This window comes from Protobothrops mucrosquamatus, unplaced genomic scaffold (genome assembly GCF_001527695.2).
Source record: "Protobothrops mucrosquamatus isolate PMUCROS unplaced genomic scaffold, P.Mucros_1.0 scaffold2684, whole genome shotgun sequence".
NCBI lineage: Eukaryota > Metazoa > Chordata > Lepidosauria > Squamata > Viperidae > Protobothrops > Protobothrops mucrosquamatus.
Window position 1 is genome coordinate 25564 of NW_015388731.1, and position 21774 is coordinate 47337.

At 41.9% G+C, this 21774-nt stretch overlaps 1 protein-coding gene across 2 annotated transcripts; it reads right to left on the reverse strand.

Annotated features, from left to right (window-relative positions):
• Positions 1–1331: 1331 nt before the first annotated feature.
• On the reverse strand, positions 1332–17234 carry LOC107296205 (galectin-9B). Of its 2 annotated transcripts, XM_015825554.1 has the most exons (9): positions 17091–17234; positions 15695–15783; positions 13591–13798; positions 12143–12262; positions 10846–10890; positions 6878–6922; positions 4428–4516; positions 2435–2597; positions 1332–1649 (listed from the first exon to the last, which is right to left on the reverse strand). In XM_015825554.1, the coding sequence occupies exons 1-9, from the start codon at positions 17100–17102 to the stop codon at positions 1503–1505; spliced, it is 918 nt and encodes a 305-aa protein (XP_015681040.1). In that variant the 5' UTR covers positions 17103–17234; the 3' UTR covers positions 1332–1502. The 2 variants fall into 2 exon arrangements, with proteins under 2 accessions (XP_015681040.1, XP_015681041.1); XM_015825555.1 differs by lacking the exon at positions 10846–10890.
• Between the last annotated feature and the right edge of the window lie 4540 nt (positions 17235–21774).

A 21774-nucleotide genomic window follows, 5' to 3' on the forward strand; every position in this document is an offset into this window, starting at 1 on the left:
ATCCATTGCTTCTTGTCCTGCCTTCAGGCGCCTTGGAGAATAGCTTGACTCCCTCTTCTTTGTGGCAGCCCCTGAGATATTGGAAAACTGATATCATGTCCCCCCTCGTCCTTCTCTTCATTAAACTAGATATACCCAATTCCAGCAACTGTTCCTTATATGTTTTAGCCTCCAGTCCCCTGATCATCTTTGTTGCTCTTCTTTGTACTCTTTCTAGAGTCTCAACATCTTTTTACGTCATGGTGACCAAAACTGGATGCAGTATTCCAAGTGTGGCTTTACCAAGGCATTGTAAAGTGGTATTAATAGTTCACGTGATCTTGATTCTATCCCTCTGTTAATATAGCCTAGCACTGTGTTGGCTTTTTTGGCAGCTGCAGCACACTGCTGGCTCATATTTAAGTGATTGTCCACTAGGACTCCAAAGTCCCTCTCTCAGTTACTACTATTGAGCAAGGTACCCCCTATACTATACCTATACATTTGGTTTTTCTTGTCTAAATGTAGAGCCTTACTTTTTTCACCATTGAATTTCATTTTGTTAGATAGCGCCCAGTGTTCAAGTCTGTCCAGATCCTCCTGTATCCTAAGCCTGTCTTCTGGAGTGTTGGCTATTCCTGGCCAGCTTAGTGTCGTCTGCAAATTTGACGAGTTCCCCATCTATCCCCACATCTATCCCCTCGTCCAGATCGTTGATGAAGATGTTGAAGAGCACTGGGCCCAGAACAGAGACCATGTAGAATAGTGACCTTCCTAAACCAGATGATGACTCCCCAGTCCCAGGAAGACCATTCTATTTGCTTCCTCCAAAAGCTATCATGAATAGCACATGGAGCTAGCTAGGCTGAGTTGCTGATCCCACATGAAACACACATGACAAAGAACAAATGGCACAGAAATGGCCAGTTTCCGCTCACTTGCTACTGTAATGAGGGCTGAGAAGTGGACCTCATCTTCTTCCAAACTATCTCCATTCTAAGGTTCAGCAGGAGGACCATCTGCTGAGATGACAACACTTGGGTTCCCCTGTGCAGGCCATTGACATGCCTGACCGACGCTTGTAAATTCAAAGAGATCGATGATTATTTTCTAAAGCTGTTGTAGGCTTTTCAGCAGGCAAAACGCTCTTTAATTCCTGCAACATCACCCAAATAAATTGGGCACTGTCTGTCAGGAACATTATTGGTAGTTGGCTACTGAAATTCTTTTCCCATTTACTTAAATCAAGAGTCCAAAGCAGGAGAAAGGAAGGCTATATTCCTGAAATTTCCATGTCTAACTCAGAACCAGATTTTCAGTTCACCACACTTGAGTCAGCAAACAAAACCAGATATGAACAAAACAAGTTTATTCATGCAATTAGATTGGAAGGGGAAAAAATCTGAACTTATATGTTTCTTAAACATGATCTGAAAGGAGCATTTATTCAAATTTTAGGTAGTAAAGCTCAACATTTTCCATCAATTGCACATCCATCCAAAAATGGGCCTCTACTGACGACTTTAAGCCTGGATATTGGTCACCATTATGTCTCCGTCCACTTCAAGCAGATTTATCTGGAGTAGATTATGTGTGCGATGATTGTATTCAAACTGATGCTGTCCATTCACAGCCACCTTGAAGCAGTGTGCTTCACACTGAATCCAGATCTACAAAGATAAAATGCATGTTTGTAATACCTTTAATGGGACCCCATAATATAACCCAGATATTTCAGTTATTATTTTATTTAATTTGTATCACAAATTACCCATTTTGCAGTCAACAAACCAGCAAATGTGTTTCACAGAGGCATCTGCAAAAACTGATGATCTCCTCAAAGTCACTAAATGATGAGTATTCAGAATAACTAAAAGTAACCATGATACAGATTTTAACTCAGTCTGAGATTTTAACCTAATACATGCATTAGTACTACACCCCAAATTTGGGTTTACCCTAAAACTACATTTCAATTTTATAAAATATTTAAATCAGAATAAATACATAGTAATATGGAAGAAATGTATATATTATATTATACTGTATTATTTATACACTGCATTATTATACGATATACTAATAACATATTGTCATATATTATTTTATTTGGCAATTTATGTTGTGCTAACCATGGTTCTGACACTCATTTCTAGTTCAAGTTTAACAGTGATTATTTGGTGATTAAATTGTGATTTGCTTTAGGTCCACCATAAAAATGGTTGTAAAATTGGGTCTGATAACATGATGGCTTGACTTATGACTGCACCAACATATGACCAAAATTCCAGTCTTAATTGTGATTGTAAGCGGTGCAGCTTTTAAGAGAGTGTTGTTGTATGGGCGAACCGAGGATTCTGAAATTCATGCATTAGGATAGCCTGATAAATGCAAACTTAAGTCAGTTCACACAATCATTTGGCCTAGGTTGAGCAACCAAACTGCTTTGACTTACGGTAAAGGGTTGGCCACGCAACAGAGGCATCCCACAGGGCAGGTGTCGCTCTTCTGAACCCCAGCGCATATTGAGGTTGGAGTTTCGAACAATCACGTTCTCATCAAACCGTGGATTGAGATGGAAAGCAGTATCGTTCCCCGCTTTCAGATTGATGTGGAACCTACATAAAAAGACCCAAATGTTGTGCCGCAGAATAAACAGGAGACCCCACATCCAGAAATGACACAATGAACATTCCAATTTCTGAAGATATTATATTGCTGATTCAAAAGCCATTATTTTTCTCAAAGGAAGTTCCCATGTGAACCTGGTGAGCAAGAATCTTTTTCCCAAATACCGTAGATTCTTTTTTTAAAGAGATCTGTAAAAAAGGGTTCACTTGATAGATAGATAGATAGATAGATAGATAGATAGATAGATAGATAGATAGATATAGATAGATGATAGTTGATAGATATAGATAGATGATAGATACAGATAGATGATAGATAGTTGATATAGATCAGTGGTGGCGAACTTATGGCACGGGTGCCAGAGGCGGCACTCAGAGCCCTCTCTGTGGGCACGCGCACCGTCATCCCAGTCCTAGGCCTTCAGCTGGGTTTTATAAAACCTTTTCGCTTTAGGCCTCTGCCGTGTCCAAAAAAAAAAATTCAATCAGTCAATTTCAACTTCTCGCCGGGAAAAAAAAGATCTTGCAAAGTTGGAATTGATTGATTGAACTTTTTAGTCCCACCCAGTCTGCTGTTACCACTGCAGCCACGCCCACCCAATGGCCCACACCCACCCAATGGGCCACACCCACCCGGCACCCGACGATGCGTGAGTTTTGGGTTGCAGTTTGGGCACTCGGTCTCTAAAAGGTTCGCCATCACTGATTAGATAGATAGATAGATAGATAGATAGATAGATAGATAGATAGATAGATAGATAGATAGATAGATAGATAGATAGATAGATAATATCATACACCATAATGCATGGAGGGTGACTAGTAATGATTCTTTATTTTTAATTGCACTTAACAAAAAATAAAAGTACACCAAAGTTCATTTTATCACACACAGTGCTTTTGGAATGGGTGTGTGCATGCCTGGGTGTGTGTCCTTTCCACTCATTTTATTTCATAGGGCAAGATAACAGATCTGAACAATGAGCTTTGATGACAAAGAGGGTTCATTCTGTCACCAAACTGGCGGTGGTTTTGGCTGGCCAACTTTGTTCCTGGAAGGAATAAATTTCAGAAGTATGGCCAACTCACTCTAGGAACACTGATGTTCATTTGCAATATCTCTTTATCATCTGTTGATGGAGCCTTGCTTTATTTATTTATTTATTTTTTCAAACATTTATTTATTTTTTTATCACTAAAGATAAAATACAAAACACAGAAAAGGATGGAGACTCACTTTACAGTCTGATAAATCTTATAAGCCGTCCAGAGCTATAGCAGTGAAATGGGTGGGCATATACATTTAATAATAAAATAAATGCAATAATAAATTACAGCCATGCAGCATTTTTGACTGAAAGGGAAAAAGATGCTTCACAGGTCCGTTCTGCAACTTCTTAAAATTGCAGCATCTTTTCTAGGAATCAGCACGATTGGGGGGGGGGGAGAAGCATGTTATTTCAGGAGTTACTGACGGGTGCAACATTAGCGCCCTCATGTGTTACAAAATAGTTTTCCCTTTGAATTCAAACTGCACAAATGATGCACAAATCTTCAGTCACTGTACCTACGTCACAATCAATTTGTTGGTCTTTAAGATGTCTCAAGAGTTTTTGTTACGTGTATGTACTTTACAGACATTTCAGGCTTATATTATAAATATTCTGGTAGATGATACCACTTGCATTACACAGTTGTCTCTAAGGTGCTTTTTCAAAAGGCAACTTAATTGTGCAGCCCCAAACCATTCATTCGAAAGGAATTCAGATTAAAATCGTGTGGAAGAAAATTTTACCAATAATATTTCTTAGTCTTTACCTCTGGGCAGAAGGGGACACAGAACCGGAGATTATTATTGATTTGGATGGAAAAAGGCCCCCATAGATGGTAGCTCGGTAAGGGAGAGGCTGTGGAGAGAATATACACACAAAGCATATTAGATTTAATCTGCCTTTCCTTTCCACTTTGCACCTTCAAATTATCAATCGGAGATCAACAAAGGCCAATTTTATAAGGATGTTCAATAGAGTGGGTCTGAAAAAAAATGTCAGATGCCACGTCATAATCAAATAGTTTTGGTCACCACGATGTAAAAAAATGTTGAGACTCTAGAAAGAGTACAGAGAAGAGCAACAAAGATGATCAGGGGACTGGAAGCTAAAGCATATAAGGAACGGCTGCTGGAATTGGGCATGTCTAGTTTAATGAAGAGAAGGACGAGGGGGGACATGATAGCAGTGTTCCAATATCTCAGGGGCTGCCACAAAGAAGAGGGAGTCAATCTATTCTCCAGAGCACCTGAAGGCAGGACAAGAAGCAACGGGTGGAAACTAACCAAGGAGAGAAGCAACCTGGAACTAAGGAGAAACTTCCTGACAGTTAGAACAATTAACCAGTGGAACAACCTGCCTCCAGAAGCTGTGAATGCTTCAACACTGGAAACTTTTAAGAAAAGACTGGACAGCCATTTGTCTGAAATGGTATAGGGTTTCCTGCCTGAGCAGGGGGTTGAACTAGATGATCTCCAAGGTCCCTCCCAACTACTACTACTACTACTACTACTACTACTACTACTACTACTACTACTTATTATTATTATTATTATTATTATTATTATTATTATTATTATTATTATTATTATTATTATTATTATTATTATCCCTGCCCTCTTTAATGTGCATGCTCATTCACATAAACAGAGGACAGAGCTTCTATTGACATGTTGACTGTTTTGACCTCCTCCTGGGGACATCTTTGATTATCCACCTAAGCACAGCCTTTTCCCCTGAGAAAGCACCCATGGTTCTTCCTGGTCATTGTTGTAAATGTCCACTGAAGGCCTTAGCCTCTGGCATCTTTCAGGTTTTTTTCCAGAGCATCAAGGCCGTACCGTGATTCACTTGCTGACCTCTTAGAATTCTTTTCAAAAAGTTTTCAAACTATTCAGATTTCCCACAATGCCCAAGGGGCCTAGTTAAATCTGGTGCATTATGGGAAATTCCAAAGATGCTCAAGTCCAACCCGCAGCACTGATTCCTTCCTATTGCAGCTCTTATTAGAAAAGATACATCAGATTACTAAGGTTGGGTTCATACTGGTTCATTTTTATTAGATATCTTAGATTTATGCCCTCCTTTTCTTCTGGAGCCTCAGGGGACATATATAACACTCCCCCCTCCAATATCTTCGCATAACAATGACACAATGAGGCTGGTTGAGCTGTGAGAGCACAGCGTGTCCAAAGCCCCCCATGGCAGGGGAGGGGCTTGAAGCGGAGTCCAGCACCTAACTGCTACCCACTTTTGCTCTCGCATAAGCTTAATCCTTAAGACATGTTAACAACTTCCAGTTGCTGAGTTCCCGTACCCGGCACAGCCTATATCAGGGATAGGCAACCTTGGCTCTTTTATGACTCGTGGACTTCAACTCCCAGAATTCCTGAGCCAGCCATGCTGAGGGGAAAGGGAGAGGTTTCCATGCTTAGCCATGCTGGCTCAGGAATTCTGGGAGTTGAAGTCCACGAGTCATAAAAGAGCCGAGGTTGCCTACCCCTGGCCTATACTAATCAACCACATTATGGCTGAATGCCATAATGTCAGGACTGCCATCATTTGCTTTTCACTTTCACTGTCAGTCTGCCATGAACTATGGGGTGAGGGAACCCAATGGGAGGGGGTTGACTACTTGGGGGAAAGTGAAACTAATGAAGCCAACTACTCATCATACCATCCAGAGGCACCAGCTCAAGGTCAAAATTCTGGGGATGGAATGCAATGGCTCCTCAACCTGCCCTTTAAAGCAACTATTCCCAAAACAATTTATTCAAATATAATTGGACAATAAGGGAGGGGGGGGGAGAGGAACTGGATTGGGAAAGTTAACCAGGGAATTTTGGCAGGCGAACTGTAGTTCTGGTTTTTGCTATACTGTAATCCACTTGGCTTTTTAGTAAAAGTATATCTTTCACTACAAATGGAGTTGAAGGTTTTTCTCGACTAAAGGACCAGGTCAGGGCAGGTTTGACTGTGATAACCTGATTCGCATAATGTGCAAACATGGTGACTGGGTTCTCACGCTGAGCCAAAATTCCTAACATGCTCCTTTGTGCCCATTTCAGAGGATTCCTACCTGAGTAGTATCAGATCCCTAAATGTGTGGGACTTTGACTCTCATAATTCCATGTTAGCCTAGGGTTGAAGTCCCTCATAATTGATGGGTTAGAAAAAAATGACTTATGTGCAAATATTGCTAATATGATAAAGACTTACATAAATTTGTTGCTGAAAGCATTGTCCAATGGGATAGGCATTTGGCTGTGAACAAAACAGAACAGCAGTCAGGATTTTACATGCAAAGATTGTTTGTTTTTTTAAATCCAAATATAAACATAAGCCAAACATTTATCAAAAAGCTTGGGAATCCAACAATTCTTTAAAGCAGAACTGATAGTAATTCCAACCCAGTAAGACATATTTTTAATCCTGGTTTCTCCTCTTCCTGCAAGAGTTAACTACTTCGTTTTGCCAGTTGCAAAATGTCTGCCATTCCAGTTACCCATAATGCCCTTTGACAACCTTACCTAGAAAATTTCAATAGCAGCTCACAGTGAGTACTCAAGTTCCCCCAAAGCTGCAGAGTATGGCAACATCACAGCCAGAATGCAAGGACCAGATCCAGCACGAGTAATAGTTTCCCAACCAAGAGCTCTTGACAGCTGTTGTCCCCGTGTTTCTCAACCTTGGCAACTTTTAAGATGTGTGCATTTTAATTCCCAAAATTATCCAGCAAGGATGAAGTTGAGTCCACACATCTTAAAGTTACTAAGGTTGACAAACACTGGACTGTGGACACTGATGCTAGTCTTGGTCTCAAATTCTTGGCAATTGTCTTCAAGCATTTCCCAACAACCCATTCTGTTTTGTTTTGAAGTTTGCATATTTCATTTATGTCACTGTTCATTTTAGTCCAATAGCTTTTGCAGATTTCACACCAGTTGAAAAACCTATCAGACCATTTTTAGCAGAGGCAAATTGGAAGAAATATGTAGGCATCCAGTACAATCCACAAAGACACCATGTGCCTCATGATGTCATTGCATATCTTCCCTTTTGTGTCAACTGTACAGTGACACCACACAATGGGCTGCAATTCATTTTGCAACTCTCAGCTCTCTAAAGCAGAACCCAATTGTCATCTATCCCTGCCAATGTTTATGAATGAAATCTTCCCGTTCCCATCTCTCTGTTTCCCAAAACATTGCTCAGTTGGTAGAGCCCTAAACAGCAAAGACTGTTATACTTTCAGCAGTTTGTATATATCTGTACAGGTAGTCCTCGAGTTACGAGTATAATGGAGCCTGCCCATTCCACTCGTGACTCGAAAACTCATAGAGTGAATCTCATACCTCAAACAAGACCACTCCCTTGCTCATTAAAACGCACGCAGCTCGTTAAGCGAACATGAGGTATCTCAGGGTGGGGAAGGCCATGGAGGGCCTAGTGCTGGAACAGGCCCCCAAGGCCTTCCTGACCCACTAGATACCGCATGCTTCCCCCTCCCTTCCTCCCGCGCCCGACTCATCTGGAAAAGATCTGTCTCCTCTCTGCTGTGGTTCCTGCTGCCGCCCAGATTTGAGGCTGGGGAACACTTCTGCGCCCCCCGCGGCCCGATCGGGCCTGAAAAACACCTCTGGAGCTGGGTTGGGCCGCGGGAGGGCATGGAAGCATTCGCCAGTCTTAGATCCAGGTGGCAGCAGCCTGGAAAACGTCTTTGGAAACCAGATCGGGCTGCAGTGGGTGCAGAAGCATCCCCTGGCCTTAGATCCGGGTGGCAGAGGCCTGGAAAATGTCTCTGGAGCCCAGATCCAGCCTCCTGAGGCACGTGGAAGCATTCCCCAGCTTCGGTTCCGTTCTCTGTTGCAGAGAACAGAGGCCTAAAGTACCATGAGATCATGCGAGATCAGTAGCGTGAGATCTTGCCCCAATGATCTCACGTGATCTTGCGTTCCTTTAGGCCTCCATTCTCTGCAAATGCACCGAAGGTCTGGAGCAGCCAAGAAAGCGAAGGATCTCGATCTTCGCAGGGTGAGTATTGAAGGCCTGGTGCCTAGGGAGACCCCAGGTGGGGGTGGGGAGGGAGGGAAGAACCAGGGTGAATGTTGCAGAGTCACTGCGGTCGCTCGTAAGGGCGAACAACTGCTGTGGTGCTGCAATATTCGTAACTTCAGGACTTGCTCATAAGCACTAGGGGGCGCTCATCATGCAACTTTGAACAAGCGTTAAGTGAACGCTCCTAACTTGGGGATTACCTGTATGCTCTTATTGCTCTCTAACATGTATTGAGCTCCACCTAGTGGCCAAAGATAAAACCTTTCATTATTTAGAAAGTTGCTTTTAGTAGTGTTTTGACCCTACAAAGTGCCCATCTTCCCATCCTCCCTCATTCTAGGGGGAAAAAAACCAGGTGCATCCTGAGAAGCCAGACATTCTGAGGAAACAGAATCACCTGCTTCCAGAACCCAGCCTAATCTGTGGTGCATGTTCATCACAGAACAAAAATCCATGTCCCATATACATAGCACTGCTGATGACTTTTGGACTTTATCCGTATTTGTTAATTGTTATGCTCACCAGCAACTCAATATTGTTTATTTTGTATTCAGGTTCTTAATGCATGTGTTTCTATTCTACCCCAGTTTCACCATCCTGTTCCTTTAATAAAGCATCAAGATCTACCTATGTGGTCTGGCTTTTTGAAGAATAAACGGTTTAACTCAGTGGTGGGATTCAAATATGTGAACAACCAGTTCTCTGTGTGGATGCTGCTTCCGGAAGTCCATTCTGGGTCTGGGCAACAAAAAAAATAGCTACCGGTTCTGCCGAACTGGTGTGAACCAGCTGAAACCCACCACTGGTTTAACTGCATGTTGAGCTACACACAAGGTAATGCAGGGGTCTTCAAACTTGGCCCTTTTATGACTTGTGGACTTCAACTCCCAGAATTCCTCAGCCAGGCACACTGGCTGAGGAATTCTGGTAGTTGAAGTCCACAAGTCATAAAAGGGCCAGGTTTGAAGACCCCTGAGGTAATGTGTAGTGAGGACAGAACAAGGGCCATACCACTTTGCTCTGCAGGAAAGGGGTGCAGTTATTCAATGTGACCTGTCTAAGCAAAGACCAACAATAATAATACACATTAAGATCAATATCTAGAGTCTGTCTTACAATATTATTTAACCTGCGGGATGAGGGATTGTATCTCTATATAGGTAGACCTCGACTTATGATCGTAACTGAGACCCCATGCAGCAAATGTGGCAGGCATTTTTTGCTAGAAACTGGAAGTTAACTCTAGTTTCCTGCAAAAACATAAATCGTGGTTATATGATCAAGGATGCTGCAAATGGCCATAAATGTAGGCCTGTTGCCAAGTGCGCAAAATGTGGTTATGTGAATGTGGGTGCAGGAGGGAGTGATGTTGGAAATTAGAATCGGGATCATAAGGAGCTTTTTTGGATTCTTCTGTAACTTTGAATGGTTGTTAAGTCGAGGACTACCTGTTAATATCTCAGAACTAATTCAGGCCAAGTATGTTTAAGTTAACCAGATTATTATTATTATTTTTATTTGTTTGCTTGTTAGATCTTTCGTTTAGGAGCATTCCTTTCCCCCAAGTCTCTACTACAACAACCCTGTGGGGCAGGTTGGTCTGTCAAACAATAGGTGGCCCTATGTCAGGGGTAGGCAACCTTGGCTCTTTTATGACTCGTGGACCTCAACTCCCAGAATTCCTGAGCCAGCCATGCTGAGGGGAAAGGGAGAGGTTTCCAAGCTGAGCCATGCTGGCTCAGGAATTCTGGGAGTTGAAATCCACGAGTCATAAAAGAGCCAAGGTTGCCTACCCCTGCCCTATGTCATCCAGTTTTGAAACTGGGATTTTCTTAGTCTAACACAGGGGTCTTCAAACTTGGCAACTTTAAGACTTGTGGACTTCAACTCCCTGGCTGGCTGAGGAATTCTGGGAGTTGAAGTCCACAAGTCTTAAAGTTGCCAAGTTTGAAGAGCCCTGCTCTAACATCTTAATCACTTCACCACACTGGCTAATACTACTTCATCTTATTTCTCTAATTCCTTCTCCATGGTGTAAGAACAATTACTAGAGGGGAGAAAAAAGGAGACATTTCCATAGATTTCTTTCACTTTTTTTTTTTTTTTTAGAAAAGAACTGTACGTCATACCTGTGAGAATGTTGGGAAAATTGGGTTGGAACAAACTGGATAGGTCTGGGGAAAAAAAAACAGAATAAAAGGAAATTATATGAGCAAGTATCAGAAGGAAGAGCAATCTCTAGATCAGTCTTTCTGAACCTGAGCAACTTTAAGATGTGTGGACTTCAACCCCCAGAATTCCTCAGCCAGTGAAAAACATTTCTTAGATAATACAGATAGTGTTGCTTAATGAGCAGTCATTTAGTGACCGTCCAAGATTACGACAAACCCCCCCCCCCGAAGGTACTTATAACCCGGTTTCTGAGTTCTGACAGAGGTATACATACACCTCTAGTCACATGACCACATTTTGGGCACTTGGCAACTGGCTCACTTTTCATCAGTTGCAGTGTTCCATGGTCACGTGACTGCAATTTATTTTTTTTGCGGGTTTCCAGACTTTTTGGCTGGTTTCTGCAAAACACGCCCATAGGAATGGACTCACTTTACGACTGCAGCTTTCACTTTACAACTGCTGCGCTTGCTTAACAACTGTCACAAAAAAAGTTCGTAAAATCAGGTCAGCCGTGAGTGCCTCAACTTATGACTATCGTGGCTTACGACAGAAATTCTAGGCTCCATTACAGTCGTAAGTTGAGGATTGCCTGTAATTACAATACAAAAATGTGGTACTTTCTGATATCTTCTCGCAACAATCCCCCTAAAATTCAAAAGACAGAGAGGTGCTCCCCCCAAAAAATCAAGATGGCGACTAATGACATGCCATCACAATTGTGTCTCCATTGAAGTGCATCATGTCTGTGACATACATAAGGGATTGTTGACATTAGGCCATTATCTTGACCTTTTTTTTAATCTTCCCCCAATAGCAATAGCACTTAGACTTATATACCGCTTCACAGTGCTTTACAGCCTCTCTAAGCAGTTTATAGAGTCAGCACATTGCCCCCAACAATCTGGGTCCTCATTTTACCGACCTCGGAAGGATGGAAGGCTGAGTCAACCTTGAGCCGGTGAGAATCGAACCGCCAAACTGCAGGAAGCCAGCAGTGAGCAGAAGTAGCCTGCAGTACTGCATTCTAACCACTAGGCCACCATGGCTCATAGTTACTGTGCCAAATCACTCAGGAAACTGTCAGGAAATCTTTGCATTATTCAAAGACTGGAAGGAAAGGGGAAAGACATATATATCCCCTGTCTATAAATTCTCCACACATTTAATCCTAAGAAAAATAAGTGTACCCGTTTATCAGAGGGAAGGTAGGAGAGGTGTTTTATCAATAAAATGAATCAATAAAATACATACAATTGGACCTTGGAAGCTGATTGAGACCACATCTAGTTCTCCTGATATTCCAATGGTATCTACCCGGGAAAGAGGGATCCTGTGCTTGAATTCCAAATATTGCTTTCCATCTACAAGAACCTGGCACACACAGAAGGGAGCAACTTGTCATATCAAGTCACAACAAGAACAACAACAACAGAGAAGGAATTGTCTGTGGAGATTCTCGATCATCCAGCAATAGCACTCAGAGTTATACACTGCCCCATGGTGCTTTACAGAACTCACTGGATGGTTTACATTACAATGTCAGCATATGGCCCCCCCAACAATCTGGGTCCTCACTTTACTGACCTCAGAAGCATGGAAGGCTGAATCGACTTTGAGCCAGTCAGGATCGAACTCTGTGGGCAGAGTTAGCCTGCAATACTGCATTCTAACCACTGCGCCACCAGGGCTCCAGGTCATGGTTGTCCCAAAGGTGCTTTTTCCAAGACTTCTTTGTTTTTTTCTTTTGAAAATGTTTCGCTTCTCATCCAAGAAGCTTCTTCAGTTCTGATTGAGAAGCAAAATGTTTTCAAAGAAAAAAACCCAAGGAAGTCCAGTTGCCTTTTGGAAAAAGCACCTTTGGGACAACAGAGAAGGAACAAAAACAACGATTGAACCCACCTAACAGGCTAACCCATTATAGTAAGCTATGAATAAGGCCAACTTGAAGGTCACAAACCATGTTTTAGAAATGACTAGATTCCCCCAAAATACTTAAACCAAGTTGAGATTACTGGTGATCCTTGACTTACAACCGATTGCTTAGTGATGGACCAGCCAAATAGTACTTACAACCTTGTTGCAAAGTTACAAAAGCCACCTTTCTCTCTCAATTGTGTTTTGGGCACTTAGCAGCCAGTCTGCATTTACAGTCTTTTGCAATGTCTCACTGTCATGTGACTGCGATTTACGATGTTTATGTACAAAATCAGCGTTTACTCCCAATTTTCGGCAAAAATGGCCCATAGTAAAGAATGGGTTCTTAATGAACATTGGAAAAAAGGCCGTAAAAACAGGTCCGATTATGTGATGATCTACATTATGACGGTCACAACCTATGACCATAATGGGCAGGGTCCATTGGGAGACTGTATGGAACATTCAAACATAACTTGGTAAGACCCTCAATGAATTGCTCTGTGAGGGAGATGGTTTTAAATTGATAAATAAAAATAAAGACGAGATCAAAAGAAAGTCTGATCAAAGCTCAATGGGTTTATGTGTGCATCGATGGGGCCCATTTTACCACTTGAGATAGCAGTTTTGCACTCAGCAAGGGATGTTTTGAGACATTTTGTATTTCACACATTTTGGAAAATGCTTTTCTAGTGGTACGAAGTAAAAATCGATGACCAAACTATTTGTATGTTTTAAAAAAGATGACGATTAAAACCCATAAAGAGGACCCATCGTCTTCGTACCACATAGGAGTTGATTTTCACAAGAAATCGGATCTCAAAAGGATGTCCTTTGCGGAAAACCATATCATATTTCCTTTCTTCTTGCTGCCAGCCGCCCTTTTCGTGTGAATTGCATACAGCACAGTTCTCATCAAAACGGACGTTGAAATGGAACGCAACATCTGATCTAGGCATTTGGCAACTGCCACACTGGAAGTCAACCTGGAACCTGCACAGAGAGCAAGAAAGAGAAATAATCTGGATGAGGACCAGGCGGTATTCAGGTAAATTGAAGAAAGAAGAAGAAAGAAGGCCCTGGCAAACCAGTTACAAATCATATTTTTATTCATTTGTTCCACTCTACCAGTGTTTCTCAACCTTGGCCACTTGAAGATGTAAACAACTTCCAGAATCCCCAGCCAGCATCTGAAAGTTCCCTAGGTTGGCCACCATAGGCTTAAAAGGCTAAACTTAATCTGTGTCTTTGGAACAATCTTGAACTGGACACACTCAAAACTGTAGAGATGATAGTAGATTTTAAGAGAATCCTGTCATGGCCCCATTGGAACCCAGTGCACAAGCCAGAAAGAGGGCTGTGAAAATATCTACAGACCCGACATATCCTGGACACAAACTGTTTCAACTTCTTCCCTCAAGACGACGCTATAGAGCATTGCACACCCAAACAACTAGATACAAGGACAGCTTTTTCCCCTATACTACTACTCTGCTAAGCAACTAATTCCCACAACACTGTCTTATGCCCCTGGGATGTCAAAATACCCTAGTAGGGCTGTATTACTATTATCCTTCTCATCTTTCCTGTTACCTATTTCCTTAGCTTCTTACGACTGTTACTTTGTTGTTTGTATCTTATTGATTTATGTCGATTGTTTTTATTTAGTAGTCTAGTGTGATTTATGTTTTGCTTATTTAGTATCCTATTACTATCATTGAACTTATGACTTATCACTTTGTTGCTTGTATGTACACTGAGAGTTTATGCACTGGAGATAAATTTCTTGTGTGTCCAATCATACTTGGCCAATAAAGAATTCTGTTCTGTTCTGTTCTGTTCCATTCCATTCTGGGCTAGGCTAGGCTATTCTTATTTTGCAATACAAACCCACAAAAATAGGTGCTGAAATTTCAAAGTGAGACACCCTTCATTCAAGTAGTCAACTTACAGCTAGCTGCTTAGCAATTGTTTGAAATTACAATGGAGCTCCACAGGGCTACTTATGACCCAATTCCAAACTATGAACAGTTGCCAGGCCACATGAGTTCCATTTTGGGCATCTGGCAACCAGCCTGCATTTATAGCTATTTGAAGCATCCTGTGGTCACATGACCATGTTTTATGACATTTTTGCTGAAAACTAGCAGTTACTTTCACAGTTTTGGGCAAAATCAGTCTATAGTGAATGATTGGTTCGTTTAATGATTGCTGCAAAAAAAACCTTGCAAAATTGGGTCGGTCACACGGATAACCTGCTTTACAACCATCACAAAGACAGGCTTCATTACTGTTGTAAGTTGAGAACTATCTGTGTTTCTATCATGTGCATAAAGAGACATGCTCCTTGTTTAATTTTTAAGATTTTCAAACAGATTTAGTTGAAAGACATCCATTTTTATTCTGTACAACACTATACAATTCTACACTTTACAGCAGGGATGGGGGACCGTGGCCCTTTTAGGACTTGTGGACTTCAACTCCCAGAATTCCTGAGCCAGCCAGGTCCACAAATCATAAAAGGGCCATGGTTCCCCAACCCTGTTTTACAATATGAATGTGTTGGGAACGGGTTGTTTAAGAAGTGTTTGTATCATAAAGCTACGTGAATGAAGGTTCCAACTGACCAGCAATTTCTTTGTATTTATTTGCAAAACTTTAAATCTGTCAGAAAAGCATCATTTTGTCTCAGAACTCACTCCCATCAGTGCCCAGATGGTAGATGATAGTTATACAACACGGACTGAAAGGTCCAGTTTGTTCAGAGATGGAGCTGTCTTCTAGTTGCGGCTTCACTGGTTCCATGGCAGCCCAGATATTTTGAAAAGGTTTGGATTTTTTGATGGATCTTCCCATACCCTCCTTTTCACCTCCACTTGAATGACTCACCTTTTGCAGGACTTCAAAACACTTCCGGAGACTAATATGGTCATCCCATCTTTGAGGCCACCATAAATCGGACCGCTAAAAGGAACACTCTGACCAGAAGTTAAAAGAAAAAAAAATAGCCATTAAATGCAGAATCTGCTGCAGTTCAAAGATATTAATTCAACTGGTTCATGAATAAATGCCTGGGAAATATAATAGCATTTTTGCCCCCATCTGCCCCCGAGAGGCTTTAAAACACTTTTTCTCAAGCTCAGAACTTTCAAAATGTATGGACTTCAATTCCCAGCATTCCCCAGGTCGCTCACCAGTAATGGTTTGCCCAACAAAGAGCTCTTGACAACTCTTAAACCAGTATTTGTCAACCCCTGGGGCACTTTAAGACTTCATCTCCCAGAATTCCACGGACAGAGTACTGCCTGAAGAATTCTGGGAGTTGAACTCCACGCCTCTTAGGATAGGATAGGATAGGATAGGAATAGAATTACCTGGCTCAACAATACTAACTGTGAGAGGGATCTAGGAGTCCTAGTGAACAACCACTTAAGTATGAGCCAACAGTGTGCTGCAGCTGCCAAAAAAGCCAAACAGTTCTAGGCTGCATTAACTGAGGGATTGTATTAAGATCACATGAAGTGTTAGTACTGCTTTATACTGCTTTGGTAAGATCACACTTGGAATATTGCACCCAGTTTTGATGTATTATAATGATATAATGATATTTATAATGATATAAAAAAGACGTTGAGGCCCTAGAAAGAATGCAGAGAAAAGCAACAAAGATGATTAGGGGACTGGAGGCTGAAACATATGAAGAATAGTTGCAGGAATTGGGCATGTCTAGTTTAGGACTAGGGGTGACATGATAGCAGTGCTCCAACATCTCAGGGGCTGCCACAAAGAAGAGGGAGTCAAGCTATTCTCCAAAGCGCCTGAAGGCAGGACAAGAAGCAACAGATGGAAACTAACCAAGGAGAGAACCAACCTAGAACTAAGGAGAAATTCCTGACAGTAAGAACAATCAGTGGAACCACTTGTGGGTGCTCCATCACCGGAGGTTTTTAAGAAGAGATTGTCCGGAAGGGTATAAGATCTCCTGCTTGAGCAGGGGGGTTGGGCTAAAAGACCTCCAAAGCCCCTTCCAATTCTCTTATTCTGTATTCTGCTTATGGGTCAAATCATCTGGTGACACTTCAGCGATGTCAAGTATGACCAAATTAAAAAAAAACAAACCAACTTGCAATCCCCACCCTTCTTGCAACACTCTATAATTAAGCTAAGCAAGGACCAGCTTGAAGCAGTCTGCAAGCAGCACTCACTGGAATGGGGAGGGGGGGGCAGTGACAGGAGTCAGTAGAATGGGGGAGCAAGGGTCCCCCCCCACCACCTCCTTACCTACCGTTAACCACATGCTGTTTCTGCAAGCCCCCCGGAGGATAATCTTTGACTTATTTTCGCTTTCTTATTTTTTACGCTGGAGGTGCTGCGTGGGGAGCCCCTTTCCTGCGTCTCTACTTCCCTGTGCTTGGGACACAGTTGATTTCCGCTCAAGCACTTGATAATGAAACTGCTCCACCCTTTTCCACCCTCCCCCTTCCCCAGCTTCACTCCTCCAAGCCTGCAGCAGCTGCTTTGCAAAAAAGAAAAAAGAAAAAGCTGGGAAGCAGCACTCTCTCTTTCCAGGAATGCCCACAGACAAATCTTCCCAGAAATGATCAAATCCCCATGGAAGGGAGAATAAGGATTATACCCATCACCACACCAGGCTGTTCATTTTTCTTCGATCAGTGTGTGTGATTGGATATATTTAGTGAGTGTTTGCATTTTCATAAATTGGACCCGTTGCTCGTGATTTATTTTCTCAAGTGTTTAACCCACTTTTATTAGGTTTATAAATAACTAAATACTAAAAAGCAGAGACGTCACCCTGCCAACAAAAGTACGTATAGTCAAGGCCATGGTTTCCCCAGTTGCAATGTATGGCTGTGAAAGTTGGACCATAAGAAAGGCTGAGCGCCAAAGAATGGAGGCCTTTGAACTCTGGTGCTGGAGAAGACTTCTGCAAGTCTCTTGGACTGCAAGGCGATCAAACTGGTCAGTCCTAGAGGAGATCAACCCCGACTGCTCTTTAGAAGGCCAGATCCTGAAGTTGAAACTCAAGTACTTTGGCCACCGAATGAGAAGGAAGGACTCACTGGAGAAGAGCCTAATACTGGGAAAGATGGAGGGCAATAGAAGAAGGGGACGATAGAGAATGAAATGGCTGGATGAAGTCACTGAAGCAGGAGGCGTGAGCTTCAATGGACTCCAGAAGATGGTAGAGGACAGGAAGGCCTGGAGGAACGTTGTCCATGGGGTCGCGATGAGTTGGACACGACTTCACAACTAACAACAACAAATAACTTGAGGTGGCCAGCATGATCTAATAGTCTTTTTTCCTCCAATTTTGTTTGAAAAAAGGTTTGAAAGTAAACCTTCGCTTGCTACAAAATGCCAGCTCAGATCCTCGTCCAGCAAAGTTCAGAGTTAGAACATCAAACATAGAATAATAGGGTTGGAAGGGATCTTGAAGGTTTTCTAGTCCAGGGGTCCCCAACCCCCGGTCCATGGCATGCCAGAAACCGGGCCGCCCATACAAGCAAAACCCCATCCGTGGGATCAGGCAGCACATGAAACCACAGCCCCTCCAGGCCATGGGAAAACCTCTCGCTACAAAACCAGTCCCCGATGCCCAAAAGATTGGGGGGTCGCTGTTCTAGTCTAACCCTCTGCTCACGGCAGGAGATACCATCCTGGACTTTCTTTGGTCTTGGAGAACTCATCTGGTTCTCCAGTTCATTTAAGCATTTCTTTATCAAAATAATTGGCCTCTGCCCCCCCCCCCCGTTTAATCAGCCTTACAGTTCTTATCCAATCTTATCTTATAAGATTAAATTAAATGGCTTTTCCTCACACTCCTGATAGCCGGATTTTGAGCCATACAAAAACTCTGCTTGTAAGAACACAACAGTAGACCTGGTGGACCACATAATTTTATTTTGTGAATTGTATTCTGATCTGAGACAAACTAAGGCTAGACTAGAACTCACAGTCTCCTGGTTTCTAATCTGGTGCCTTAACCGCTAGACCAGCGGCTCCCAACCTTTTCTATACCCCGCACCCCTAGAACGCTTCTGATATATTCTCGCACCCCTTACAAACGTTTGAAATAATGGCAATGAATTATGCATATACACCAGTGTTTCTCAACCTTGACAATTTTAAGGCATGTGGACTTCAACTCCCAGAATTCCACAGCCAGCAATGCTGGCTGTGGAATTCTGGGAGTTGAAGTCCACATGCCTTAAAATTGTCAAGGTTGAGAAACACTGATATACACTATAATTTTGAAAACCCAAGTTTTCGCACCGCCTGGAATATCATCTCATACCCCTGGTTGGGAACCCCTGCACTAGACAAAGTCGCTCTCAGAAAAAGATATGTGGACTTCAACTTTCAAAATCATGCTGGCTGGGGAATTTTGGGACCTGAAGTCCATACAATTAAAGCATGTTTTGCTGGGGAATTCTGAGCCGAAATTTATTTATTAAATTTTTATGCCACCCATCTTCCCTAAAGGTGACTCTGGGTAACTTGCAAGAACTCCACACATCTTTAAGCTTGACTGGCTGGGGAAATTTGGGAGTTGAAGTTCACACGTTTTAAAGTTGCCTAGGTTGATAAAAACACCACCTTAAGAGATTTGGAACAGCAGGATGATTTGGCCAAAAGGGACTTTTTAGTTTTTGAGTTTACTACAAATCAAGCAAGTTCCCCTCCCTTAAAAAAATTCCCCTTACTGGGAAGGGAAATGAAACAGACCATGTGCTTGAAAGGAACTGAAACAGAAACCACAGAAGTCGGAAGGAGGTGACTTTGTGCAAAAATGATGTTATGGCAGTTGATGCTGTCTGCAACTGTTATTATTGAGTGATTTGATTTGTGCGGCTGCCCATCTTAAAACACAACTCTGGGTGGCTCACAAGAAAAATAAAACCCAGAACTAGATCAATCATAAAAATGTTCAATTATAAAGTCATGCTTTAGACCCCACCCTTTTGTTCATACTTCAAATGCTTCAATAAAGCACTTTTTGCAACATCATGGATATGTGTTGCATATACACAGCTCTATGCAGGTGTTTGGTATGAAAGTGTGTATGTTGTATAGGTAGGGCGAAAAAAGAAGGCAGAAGCTGCCAGGGAGGGGACTGTGAACTTCTACTCCCAGAATTCTCTAGCGAGCCATTCCCTAACTAGGGAATTCTGGGAGTTGAAGTCCATAACCTCTTAACATTGCCGAGGTTGACTAACATTGAGTTAGAGGCCTGAACCAAGATGCCATCTTAAGGGTAGAAAAATGGTGCCCTCTCTGGAGCTGAGAAGGAGTTAAGAAACACTGTTCTAAACACAGCAGCATCATTGCTTGATCTGTGAGCATGTATCTTGAAGGAAACAGGCCAATATCTCCATCCTTAAGCAAACAACTTAGAATAGAGATGGAAGGGAACTTAGAGGTCTTCTAGCCTAGCATCCTGGCTCAATTGTCCTCATTATTAGAAAGTTTCTCCTTAATTCCAGATTGCTTAATTGTTGTTGTTGTTAGTTGCGAAGTCGCGTCTGACCCATCCCGACCCCATGGACAACGTTCCTCCAGGCCAGTGTTTCTCAACCTTGGCAACTTTACGATGTGTGGACTTCAACTCCCAAAATTCTCCAGCTAGTGTTGCTAGCTGGAGAATTTTGGGAGTTGAAGTCCACACATCGTAAAGTTGCCAAGGTTGAGAAACACTGCTCCAGGCCTTCCTGTCCTCTACCATCTTCTGGAATCCATTGAAGCTCTCGCCTACTGCTTCAGTGACTCCATCCAGCCACCTCCTTCTCTGTCGTCCCCTTCTTCTATTGCCCTCCATCTTTCCCAGCATTAGGCCCTTCTCCAGTGAGTCCTTCCTTCTCATTAGGTGGACAAAGTACTTGAGTTAATTCCAAACAATCAATTAACAATTAATTAATTAATAATTCCAAACCAGACAGCCAGTGTACAGGAAGTCTGACCGGTCACTTAATAACTGCATGACAGACATTCAAAAGGGTGTTTACAATGCAAATTCAAAGTTCTGACTGACACACAGACATACACACACACACGTCATATGTTTGCGTTGAGGGTGCTTGGCAACCAGCCCGTATTTGCGGTGGATGCCAAACTAGAATTTTATTTTGTTTGACTTCCTTAGTATACACATTTAATAAATTATTACTTTTACTTATGCAGTTATTAAAATTCACGTGTCACCCTTCAGAAACAGGCTTTTCATCAAGTGTCAGATAGCTCCAACAAAGATAAAGCAGCTCCAAAAGAGGAAGAACAATTTTAGAATCAAGCCTTTTCATGAACCCGGGAAATGTGTTTTGCCACATAATTTAATTTTTGTTCCTGTATTGATAAGCTCAGTAGGATTCGGCTGATTGTTTTTACTATGTTTCCTAAGTTTTAAAGTATTACTTTGGATTTCTTGCTTGGAAAAGATAAAAATGAAGCTTTAATTTTTGGATTTGTTATGATTATAGAAATACTGTGTATTTATTGGACACACACATGTATTATACCTAGGTGTAAACTTGGAGTAAGAATTATTTTCTTAAATAATTCTATTTTGATGTCTAATTGGTTTATCTGATGTTTTCGTGCTTTTATTTTAATTAGGAGTAAGAGATTATTTTTACTACATATTTACATCTGTACTGAAGAAAGTGCCAAGTCAATCTCTCTATTTTGTCACTTTTTAACTTTCCCCCTCTTTTTGATCTCCTTTCATGTTTTTTTCCTTTTTTTTGTTATTTTGTATTTCATCTCTCTTTGAAACTTAATAAAGCCGATTTAAATAAAATAAAATAAAATATTACATAAAAAATAAACTCCTGCTTCTGCTGGGGGGGGGAGGGGGGTCTCCTGCTTGTGCAGGGGGTTGGACTAGAAGACCCGTAAGATCCCTTCCAACTTTGTTATTCTGTTAAATGACGGGTGAATTGTGTTGTAGAAAG